Here is a 12,894-nt window from a genome sequence, read left to right on the forward strand (position 1 = left end):
AGTGTAACCTCGTAGCAACAGCCTTCTGGCAGGGACGCTCTCAGCTGCTGCAAATACTCAGCTGGCCAGACTCGCAGATACTGCAGAAACAGAAGGTTGCACACTGCAAAAATGTACATCTCAGTATAGTAGTGAGCCATAAAAACCACGACCAGTGGAGCTGGCATTAAGTAGGCTACTAAGAGTTTATCTTAGTTTTAGTCTTCTAATTAATTATCAGTCAACACATAACCATGATGACAATCCTTCACAATCTTTCCTATTCCCATTTCCCTGTTTGCAACTTAAAGTGTAGGTTCACACTTTTCCCAGTATGTGTCCATATGAAACAGCTTTTCCTTGCAGTAATCATACCACCTATTCATACTGCCAGATAATAGATCCCTTCCTTATGGGGGAAGTGGGTTGGTCACTTAAGTGATATTTTTAGCCATGCCGATACAAATCCTAATGGCTTCAGTGACTCCCTGACCTTTCTTCTAGCACCAGCAACCAGTCAGACTTTTCACTTCTCCTTTGAAATATCTCAACATCTACGGCATGGATCGGCACAACATGTAGTACTATAAATAATGACACCCTGGGGATGAATTTTAATTGGTGATCTCCCGGCTTTTTCTCTGGCACCTCCAGCATGTCAAACATTTCACTTATCCTGACCCAATATCCTGGATTTACACAATATTTGGACATTCATGGTTCCCAGACAATGGATCGTACTGATTTTGGTGATCCTGACTTTTCCTCTAGCACCACCAAGAGAACAACATATGTGGCTTTAAGGTGAAATGTCTCATGGATTGCCATAAAACTTGGGACACATTCATGTCCCCATCAGAATGGATTGGTGATCCCATATTTTTTATTTACCACCACAAAATTCCAATTTGTCCAATTGTTTGGTTTCTGAAAAAAAATATGAACAATCCCATCAGCCTCAGCTGTACAGTGTGTAATGTCATTAGCAAATGTTAGAATGCTAACACACTAATCTAAGAACAAGTGAACATGGGAAACACCTGCTAAACATTTACATGCTAGCATTATCATTGTGAGAATGTTAGCATTTAGCTCAAAGTCTCATTGCTCATTCATACCAGATGTGAACATCTGTTTGATCCACTAAACCTTACATTCATCAGGCCACAGGCATGTTCAATGGGATGTTTCCGATGCTCTGTGTCTGCTGGATGTGTAAGTATGTAGTTGCTTGTTAATGCGTTAGCTGTAACAATTTGCAGAGATGATGATACATCAAGGCTGTGTTTCGGAGAATTCTGGAAATCTTACTTCCATATTTGGGCAATTTTATGGAATTTCAATTTCAACAACTGCGAACAAGAAACTACCGTTTACACTCCTGGAACTGATATCTGATATGCATTACTAAGGTCCACACCAAACTAGGGGGAAAAAAACTATTTAACATGTTTGCTAAGTTGTGATTATTTTAAATTATTTGATCTCATCATCAGGGTTATCTATTTCATCCTTTACTTAATTCATTTAATTTTTAAAACATTAAAATATAGTATACATTTTTTTATATTCTTCAGTAGGCCTAATGGTGCACTGACTGCGCTTGTTTGTCAATTTTGAATTTTTTCCTGTAATCTCAGTACTGTTTATCCACTTCATATTCTTTTTTAAAATTATATTTATAAGTCTGAAATATATGTTTTTGTGCTGCTGTTATCTTGGCTAGAACAGGCCTGTGAAAGAGATTTTTAAGCTAAGCAAGGCACTTGGTTAGACTGAATTATTGTTATATACACTATTATAGAAATCTGTTATTATTAACATTATTATTTTCCATTTGTTTTCAGTTACTTACAGCATTGATTGTTGGCTGATGCGACATAAGATGAACGTCTTACTGACATGAGTGAAACTGAGAACACACTCCACTAAAAATCACAATCATCAGCAGATACATTCTGAGATGATTGTGGCAAAGTGTGATCATTTACCTTGTGATAGGAGTCCCTGGGTATAATGACTGGCTAGCAGCACAGTCCCAGGGCTCATGACACATAGTCTGTGGAGATGAAAGAATTTTGCTTAACAATTGTTAGAATCAGGACTGTGCAATGCCACCTGGATTCTTCACACAGCAGCAAGTGAATTGGTCAACATTAAATTTCATTTTCTGTCACCTCCACAGTAATTGTGCATCAAAGCTTACACTTGGGCATGGGTGTATCTTTGTATAGGAAGGCATGAGACATCTGAAATTGACCCGATACTGTGATCTAAAGAGGGATGTCTCTCAGTTTCCCTGACTCCAGTGCACTCTTTGGTGAGTTATCTCGTGTTACCGGTGTGTGTTGGTCCTACTTGCTGGGGTAGTATTGCTTACAGGTATTTAATAATGTAGATGTACATAAGGCTTTACACTGCAGTGACATAAACACTGGACGGAGTGGTCATGAAGACTTCCACTGTGCTGTAATGTGCAATGTTTTTTTTTCTTTGCAGATTTTGAATGTTGCTTTAGAGGTCTGAAGACAGATTTTACATTGATATCCCATTAGTCATCTTGTGAGCCCATAGAGGGGTCTTAACGCCCATGTTAGGAACCACATATAGCTAGAATTTCTTCTGATGTTCTTAATACATTATGTAAAACACTTTGAACTGCCTTTGTGCATAAAATGTGCTATATAAAAGCCTTGCTCTTTAAAATCTTAACTGAACTTACGGGTGTTCATCCTTCATTGTGACCATCACTTCACCCTCATTAGAATTTCCATCTGACTTGGAAAATAAATAAATAAATATTAGAGATATTGGTGACTGATGCCACTTCAGTGGATATGCATGCAAGCTCATAGACTCATTTCTTATGAATAAATGCACACCACACAGAAATTCTTTATTTGTCATTTATTTATTTGTTTTATCTTTTTTTTCTGTACTAGATTATTGCAATCTGGTTAATTCACATTTAAAAAGCAGTCATTGACCAGACGCACTAAAATCGATGATATTCATTTTTACAATAACCATTATAGGCCCCATAGAGACTGGAAAACCCAATCCAAAAAAAGAAACATCTGTATGGTTTTCTGCACTTTTGTTTGATGTCTTTTTTTCATAGTAATTACAAAAAGGAAAAATATATATAACAATGATCATAAAAAGGAGAGTTGGGGGGAAAAAACTCAGGAATATTACAACTGGCAAACAAACAATCACAACACAGCACAATTACCTACTTACGGCGAGAAATGAAAGGTACAAAAATGAAAACAAAGAAAATAAGCGCATATGGCAGAAAGAAAAATCAAAGAAATTGGCACCTATGAAGTTAAATACAATAAGCAACTGAGGGGATGTGAAAGTGAAGCTTTTTTCTACAATCTATTAATAAAATCCCAAAACAAAAGGTCGTTTTCTTGCTTTTTTTTCCTTTTCTATTTGTTAAAAAAAATAAAATGCCTGACCTGGGGAGTGATGGGTGGGAGGAGAGGAAAACAGAAGGGGATGGGGAAGTAGCTGGTGTGGGGGTTTGCAGGGACAATAAAAAATACTGCACATACAATACCTTTTTTCACTCCTCTCTTTCTTTCATCTAGCTCTTACCGTTTCTCTCACCCACTTTTTCCTTTCTTTATTTAATAGCATATCCCATTAATATTCCTTTCCCCCGCTGATCCTAATAGCCGCGCCCAGTGGCGCGATCGTTAGAGTTTTACATGTGAGTAGCAAATGACACTTTGATTGGCTGTGATGTGGAGATGGGAGTCCCCTGCCGGCTCCGGGTCGGGGGCCCCGGCTGAGCCGAGAGATCCTGCCGGGCCCCGGTCTCACTGCGCGTGCTGACTCAGTGTGTGGTTCTGGAGGGAGATAGGGAGAGGGAGAGATAGAGAGAAAAAGTGAGAACCCATGATGAGAGAAATAATGGGCTACGTGAGCATAGTGCTTTCCACTTGCACCCCCACCCAATAAAAGAACAGAAGAGAACAGAAACACAACTGCCTCCCACAGCACAGACAGCAAGGCCTCCTCGCTTTATACATAGTCTGATGAAGGAAGAGAAAGAGGAGGAATAGAAAGGAAGAAAAGAAGCAGACAAAACAAGACCAGCAGACAAGACAGCTCTACAACATAAATTAGTAGGTACAGTACTGCTCACACAAAACATTCTGAGAAACAGGAAAACATATTTGACACACAACATTGTCAACATGGGTTTCTGTGAGAAAAAACAGATGATGACAGACATATGTACTTATTTTTTTGCACATTCTGACAAACCACCCAAAACCCTAGTCATCCAATGAAAGCAGAACCAAGATTTGGTCAGAACCAAATAATTACAGATCATACAGTATTTGTTCTGTATTATTTTTTGTCTGTGAGAGCCTAGCACCATGATTTGTTTATTCAGATCTGTGAAACCCCCGTGCCTTTTGATATTGCGATTAATATTTTACAGAAACCGTCTCCATACCTCAGAGACGCCTACACACACACATCCCTCCAAAGGCATCAGCACGCTACACATCAATACATAATCACAATGCACCTTTTTTCAAAATTAAAATTCACAACAGCACTGAGAGCACAAAGGCAGACCAATGCAGAGATCTCTAGGTAAAAGCTAGAGTGGAGGAACCGAGATTCAGACACGGTGTGCATACATGAGGTAGGCATGTCTACAGTATACTGCGCACGCACATGCAACTAATCATATGTTAAACTTTCTTACTGAAAGATAAATACACACACATAAATAGAAGTTAATAGGCCTGTACAGGCTTCTCCTTGGGGAGTGTTGGGAATGTTACACACAAATGTAACACATGCACATGTTGGCCTCAGCACTCATGATCACACACACACACATTCAACACATAGACACAACAACACACTTCACCACAATCAGTCCTCTGTGGCTGTTCCATATCAGCTGCAATGGGGAACTGAACTCATGATAATCTGGATTTGCTGGTTTGGAACTTGGCTAGCATCGCATCTAAAGCTGGGGAGATACTGTCTGTGTGTGAGTGTGTAGAAGATGGGGAGATGGCTGGAAAGATTTCTCTGGGAATTTGAGTGTGTATCAGAGACATTTCCACTAGGATGTTTTCTTCCTCCTCTCTCTTCATTTTCCCCAGACTGTACAGCTTCCTCCCTGTGAAACGTTCTCTCTCTCTCTCTCTCTCACACACACACCCCCCCTCTGAAATCTTCCCTCTCATCCCTGATTCTTCACACATACACACTCACACTTACAGATACACACAAGTCCCAGTGAGATCTTCCCAATCAACGCCCCCCCTCCCCGCCACCCTTCACCACCACTAAAAGCAGCTTTTTCAGATTAATCTCTCTCTCTCTCACACACACACAGATAGGCCCCACTACCAATAGAAAAAAAAAGGACAAAAAAGAAAAGTGGATGGGAGAATGAAAAAAAAAAAAAAAGAGGAGGGGATAGGGGGATGAACAGAACAGAGAGGCGAGGAGGGGTGGATGGGGACATAAATGTGAAGGATTATACGTGGTTTGGGGTTGATAAATACTTATTTGTCATTCTATGGCCCTTATCTTGCTGTGCATGTTTCGTTGAGCCCTTTGCAGTGTGTGTGTGTGTGTGTGTGTGTGTGTGTGTGTGTGTGTGACAGAGCGAGACAGCAAGTGTATGCTGAACGACCGTGTATGAGAGTGTCTGTCACTCTGCTTTAGAGGCCAAGCTAGCCTTTCCAGGGGAAAGCAAAGGGTATTAATGTCCTACACACACACACACACACACACACACACACACAAAGGATTTCAGAGGGATGGCTGAGCAAATGAGCAAAATAATGAACGGGACAGTGAAAAATAAATGTCTGTTTCTGTGTGTGTGTGTGTGTGTGTGTGTGTGGAGGTCTCTCTGGTGAGGAAGCAGATCTCATTGGGAGCCACTGACCCCGTTATGATAGAAAACCCTCCCCTCTCTCTCGCTTGCTCTCATCCTCAGCCTCCCTGCTCCATCCGCAAGCTAACTGGCTGCATTTCCTCACATCGCCAGAAGAGGTCAGGCTCATTCCTCTTTATGTGACCACCTTAAACAGGAGAGGAGAGAGGAGAGGAGAAGAGAAGAGAGGAGAAGAGAAGAAAAGAGAGGAGAGGAGACATAGGGAAGGGGAGGAGAGGATTTTGTCCAGTGCATGTGACCCGCATCCATGTCTGGCTTTCGTCATTACAAACTTGCCCCTTACATGACCTCTAACCACTGAGGTCATATATGAGGCATTAGAAGTGTTAATGGCGAGAAAAAAAAAGTAAAAAGGACCCAGTAGTGGAAGGACTGCAAGAAGGGAAAAAAGGGAAATAGGGAGGAAGAAACTAGACAGGAGAGGGAGAGAGAGAGAGAGTGTGTGTTTTCCCTCAGGTTCTTTGGGTCCTGCTGCTGCCGTATTGATTTGTAGACGGAGCGAGGGATGGAGAGGAAGGACAGAGGAAGAGGAGGGAGGAATGGAAGGAGGGAGGCTGCGGCCACTCCCCGGAGGAGCTCGCGGCGCTGCAGTGGACTGCTGGAAATAGCCCAGAGGAGAGGAAAGGGGAGAGAGGAAGAAAGGGATAGAGATGAGAGGGGGGGATGAGAGTGGAAAGTAATGGACGGATGGATAACAGCCCGCCACGCTACACACTTCATATGGCACACACACAGGCGCGCGAGCACACACACACACACACACACACACACACACACACACACACCCCCTGACACCTCCCAGTTACTTCTCTTCATTTACGTTGTTGTTGGGGAGCTTGGCATTGATTATGCAGCAGTGCAATCGATCAGAAGTGTGTGTGAGTTTGTGTGTGTGTCACAGTGTGACATCTGCTCTACAGCAGAGTAATTGATATATTCTACAGGAATAAAATGGCGTGACAGAGGGAGGAGAAGAGAGTGAAGCGGCGGAATAAGAGAAGACTGTTTAGTGTTGTTCTAGCCCTGTAATTAGTGTGGTCAAATTCTCAAACCAAGCTGCCTCTAATGAAACACCACAACTGCAGATGTTTCACAATAAAAGCCTTCCAGCAAAGCCAAGGGATTATGTGTCTTCTGGAGGTGTTTTAATGTGAAAAAGAATTTGCATTGAGAGTAAACAACAACAGGAAGGCTTTTTACAAAAAGATAATACAAATGTGTTTCCCTCTTCAACAGAGACATGAAAAGCTTCAACCTCTATGTGAAGATTTATGGTACGAACACAAGAATCAGGATAGCTTCAATATGACGTTGCAGCCATTGTTGGTATGCATTGTATTGTATTCTACTGCCTTCTGCTGTATTCGTTTGTGTACTTATTCAAATGGGAAGTGTATTTATTTCTGTTAAACAAACAGCCTCCTCAAACTTGGGGCATCAATAGGGATTGTGTTGTTTTCTCAAACTCACTTCCTATAAGGCCTAAATTAAATAAATATGAACATGAACCCTAGTGTGAACTTCATCTCACCATGTTTCTACTGTTCTTTTCATAGCAGAGGGTGTGTGTGTGCTGTAGTGAGAACAGCCCCATCTTTGCAGGCCAAACCAGGCCAGACCAGTCAATACAGAGGCCTGTCATTGTTTTTCCTAAACTGCTTAGAGAGAGCAAGGCTAAAGCCTGCAGAGCCCTGGGCCCAGGGGAAATATGGCCCTGTCGCATTACTCGTGCACAGAACTGCCAGACGCGCACACACACAGGAATGCATTCACAGACTTGGACTCGCAGCTAAGAGGACATGCATGCACAGACACACAATGCCAAGACAAAATGCAAAGACTAGAATACATAATAGTTCACTCACACACACACACACACACACACACACACACACACAGTCTCATGGGGAAAGGGAGAAGGGTATGACAGAGGAAACCGAGAGATAGAGATAAGAGAAAATCTAATCTGCCTTGTCCTGCTCTTCTCTGCCATCTACTACATTACACACTAAATGTGTGCGTGTGCATTTGTGTTGTGGTGATGATGCTGATGGTTGTGTTTTAGAGGGGTGGAGGAGCACCACTGTCACTTTTAATACACATGTGATGGTATGGGCATGGACAGGATCAGTGTTATGCCTGGTCAGCTTCATCTGTGCAGCAGAAACACGTAGGTGTCTGTTTGCATGCGCCATCTGGACGGAAAAAAATAAATAAAACCCCACAAAAACCCTCATCTTGAAAGATCAGATTAGAGTAAAATAAGAATGAGAACAACCAGACTTTGCCACTGACGCACATGGCGATGACCTTGTTTGTGGGCCAAGTCAGTAGGACAGCAGATAACTTTGTCTCAGTTACTTGAACACACAAACATGAAAACTTAACAACTACACCTTGAAATGTAGGTGCCACGTCTCTAACAGACACAGGAAGAGGAAGCACTGCTGTTGGAACAATGCCGTGTGTGTGTGTGTGCTACCTTCATGTATCAGCGAGCGTCTGTCAGTACGTGAATTCTTGACAAGTGTGTGTATGTGGGGGTAATTGGAGGTGGTCCAAATGATGTGTGCGTCTTGAGAGAGAGAGAGAGAGAGAGAGAGAGAGAGAGAGAGAGAGAGAGAGAGAGAGAGAGAGAGAGAGAGAGAGAGAGAGAGAGAGAGAGAGAGAGAGAGAGAGAGAGAGAGAACGTGTGCCCCATCTCCACTGCCGTTTTTAACACCAAATGAAAAATCACCTTTGTCGCCTTGTGGTCTTCTTTGGGTTCAGAGTATTTATAGCTCAGAGTTGACACTCTTCCAACAGTGAGCGTGTCTATGTCTGTGTGTGTGTGTGTGTGTCTGTGTGTGTGTGTCTGGGACTAGCAGATGGGCTGTCTTAGCCCTCTTCCTCTGCTCCCTGGCTTGTCTTTAGCCCCACCCATCCAGGACAGGATGCTGCCTCGGGAGCAGATCGAAAATAAACGCACCCCCTGCCCTTAACATCCCACCGACACGTATTCCCTGCTCCCCTCCCACTCCTCCATTTCTCTTTGCCTGTCTTTGTCCCTGTCTCTCCCCATCATCTCTCTTTCTCTTATCACAAATGGAACTCTATGTATGATCAAATCATCGATCCAAAACCTTTCCAGCCAAGTCACAATGACCCCTACTTTTCTCACAATGACCTCTCTGACCATGTCCTGTTTGGAGTGCTCCCTCCCTTTCTTTCTCCCAGGGGACTTCCCCTCTCCTGTTGCTACTGGCCCGAACAGCCAGGTTTGGACCAGTAAACACAACCCAAAATACACTCACAGCATGAAGGGCGCACACACACATACACAAGCACAATGTCAAAGGCAAACACGCATGGATCTACACCAGATTCACAGCGTAGGCGAGGGCTCCCCGCTGGAAGCCGTTACACAAAATAGGAAATGATCTCACCTCCAGCACAAATAACCGATCATTCCTGAGCGCCACATGACACATTTGAGTCACACCATTAGAGAAAAATGTGGGTATATTCAAAAAATGAATGACCCCCCCCCCCCTACACACACACACACACACACACACACACAGACAGAGAGTACTCTCAGGACCGAGCAATGTGGTCCTTGTAGACTGTGAAGCTGAGTGCCAGATGAGACTGGAGCCTGCAGACATGGGTGACAAGACAGACAAACATATACACAAGCATCCAAAAACACACTTGTATAAATACAGGCAGGACGCTGAATGTATAAAATTTGTGCAAGCAACAAACACACACACACACACACACACACACACACACACTAATGCAAAATGACAGGCAGACAAATAAAAAATGCAAATAAAGGTTACAGATGTACAAATAAATGCACAGACATGACCCACTCAACACACACACAAGCACACAATTCAGCAGAGCGTGCTGGCTTTCCGTGTCACTGTCATATTACTGCACACGCCCAATCCCCATAGGGTGCCAGGTTTTTTTTTGATTACCGTGCACCCTCAACTGGCAGAAAGAAAAACAGAGAGAGCACTAACATAAAGATGGATGAGTGAAGGAGGAAAGAAGTATGAGTTGGGTTGATACATCAAGTGAGGGAGGAATAGAAAGAGCAGTGACACAGTAGAAGTGTCTGTGTGCATGCGTCTGCCTGAAGAATGTGCCAGCCAAACCATGAGGATATGTATTTTTAGTTGTGTCATTCCCTTCTATCATTAAAATTTTCAACAGAGGAAGCACTGATTAAGAGATCAAGAAAAACATGGTTCACAGAATTAGATTCATTTTCTGAGAAGGTCCTCTAAACCTTTGCACTAAAAGACCTGTAACAATTACTAAAATAACTTAAATTGTTTGTCTGACTTGGTTGAAATACATAGACATGGAGTATGTACAGCTGAAACAATTCATTGCTTCGTTGTTGGAGAATAAACTGCAACTATTTTGATTACTGCATAATTGTTTAGATCATTTTATTAAGCACGAATGCCAAAACATTTCTGGTTTCAGCATCTCGATCATGAATATTTTCAGATTTGAATCCATCCATTTGGGCTCTAAAAATTTTTGTTGGAAGTTTTTCAGTATATTCTAACATTTTATAGGACAAAAAATTAGTCAAGAATATATTCAGCAGATTATTTCATAATGAAAATAATAGTTGCAGCCATAGACATTTTCACCCTTTGAAGATGGGTTGCAAGAAGCCACTCCATTTTAAAAAAGGACTGAACCACTGAGTTAAAAGGTACAATACAAGACAATAAATGTATGCTTGTATGATGAGTGTCAGAAGCGTCAAAAGTCAGACAAAACATTAACACAGATACTTTCGAGAATTATTACACAGAGCCAAATAAATGAATGACTTGTGTTTTTCAACTGTTGTGATGAGATGTAGTGTGTTATTGTGTGCCGTGCCCATATCTGTATGACAGGGCTGACAGAACACTACACCACGCAGAGTCTGTCCTGTTCTGTGACACATTGCCTCTGTTCACCTGTCACACACACACACACACACACACACACACACCAAATGACAGGAACACGGTCCAAGCTGTTAGAAGCCCTCCAGGTGTTGGCTCATACAGTGTAATTCCTCTGCATCTGCCCCTGATTCTGCTTATCTCTGTCTCCATCGGTCCGTCTTTGTCTCTCTGCATCCTGCCCGTTTGTTCCTCCACTTTACATCAAAGCAAAACTTACTTCTTTCGACTTTTTTTTTTCCCCTCTGTCTTCTCCCTCACTGAGACCCACTGTGTATGTTTTTTACTGTGTTCTGGTTCCTCAAAGCATAAATGCAAACACGCAGAGGTGTACACACGCATATAAACATAATATTTCTGGATGATTAAATGGTCCCACATTGAGATTTTCTTTCTTCTATCCAAACCCTAACGTGAACAGAATGTGCTTTGCATTCACAGTGTTGAACAATGAATACTACAAAAGTCATAACAGTGTTAACAGCTACGGACACAATTTGTATGCAATTTTTCCTTAGGTGGCCAGAGGGGGAAAAACTGGGCAAGACTAAGGACAGTTAGATGCAATGGAAAAATTACCCTTTACAGTTTTAATGATTTGTTTGTGTTCTATGCCTTTTGTACAATTACTTCCATAATCAAGTTTGTTTTAAATTAGTAGCCCTGTAAAATAAGCAGTACTTCTAGTAACACTAGAAATGGCTGTAGCTGTGGTACTGTGGTAATGGTAGCTGTTGTACCAGGTAGGGCTGGCTTGCAGTCTCTCTCAGTATGTCTCGCTACCTCTCTCTTTTGTTTTGAATCTCTTTTTGTTTCTGTCTCTCTTTCCCCTGCTGCAAATACCTTCAAGTCCAGGGATTCAGGGAGGTAAGAGTGTGTGTGTGAGTGTGTGCGTGCGCGCATCCCAGGTCCCCATTCTAATAACAGAGAATCTCCCAGTGAGCGGTGGGGCAGCTGAGTGCGCTCCCCTGGAACGCCACAGGGATCTACGGATCAAATTCATATACGTGTACGCACACACACACACACACACACACACACACACACACACAGCGCCAAGGGATATATGGATCTGAGACTACAAACTATAACTTGACACAACACTCACAACTGACTGCAACACCCAGACAATAGCAAACGCACATACACACACACACATACAAAGCCCTATTGCCAGTTCAGCCACATAGGCTACATACCTTTCCATAATTCAGTTAGAGGAAGACAGTGAGGCTCTTCGATTCAGAGAAAGACAAAGACAACGTTATTCACAGACAGACTACTAACCACAGCTCTCTTTTTCTCTCTCTCTCTCTCACACACACACACACACACCCACCCAACCCTGATCCCAACCGCAGTCTGCTCTGCATTAACTACCAAAATAAAGATTTTATTCATTACTTTAGCTCTGAGGGAAAAGCTTTAAATGTTTTTTTAATTTTCCAGGTACACCTACAACATACAGTAACGGCTGAGGAGATAACTACATACTGGCTGAATACAAATTACAATTGTTACTGAGTAGTAGCTCTGATGTTGGGAAGTGTTCCAACTGTGTTAAAACATACTGTAATCTCTCCGTCTATCCCTTCATCCATCATGTGCGTACACTATTGTACATGTTCTTTTAATCCTGCTCGTCTTTGTGGTTGTGTGTGCGCACAACTCTCAAATATTCAACACCGCCGGGACACAGGGGAAGGAGGAAGATTCGGTGGAGGGAATCAACACACAAACAAACAAACGCCTCCCCCCCCCATCCATTTATTCATCTGACCAGCAATCCACCCATCTAGCAGTGTTTAAATATTTACCAGTGCTAAAGGAAATTGTGTAGCACAACAGACGCAAAGGCAGAAAAAAAAAAGGGATGACTGGGGAGGAGTGCAAGAGTGATGGATGGAGCGAGGGATTGGAGGAAGCATTGAGGGCAGAAGCAGCAGTATAGCACCCCCTGGAGGCTTAAAAAGAATGTGAAAATCAAGAAGTCTGTCA

At 42.4% G+C, this 12,894-nt stretch overlaps 1 protein-coding gene across 3 annotated transcripts in view; it reads right to left on the bottom strand.

Annotated features, from left to right (window-relative positions):
• Window positions 1–2,871: 2,871 nt before the first annotated feature.
• Window positions 2,872–12,894, bottom strand: part of znf423 (zinc finger protein 423) — a 150,348-nt gene continuing 140,325 nt past the window's right edge. For all 3 annotated transcript variants that reach the window (XM_046037168.1, XM_046037169.1, XM_046037167.1), the window contains one exon: window positions 2,872–3,839. In XM_046037168.1, coding sequence (XP_045893124.1) covers window positions 3,810–3,839 — 30 coding nt within the window. In that variant the 3' untranslated portion in view covers window positions 2,872–3,809. The remainder of the gene's footprint in view (window positions 3,840–12,894) is intronic.

This window comes from Micropterus dolomieu, linkage group LG22 (genome assembly GCF_021292245.1).
Source record: "Micropterus dolomieu isolate WLL.071019.BEF.003 ecotype Adirondacks linkage group LG22, ASM2129224v1, whole genome shotgun sequence".
NCBI lineage: Eukaryota > Metazoa > Chordata > Actinopteri > Centrarchiformes > Centrarchidae > Micropterus > Micropterus dolomieu.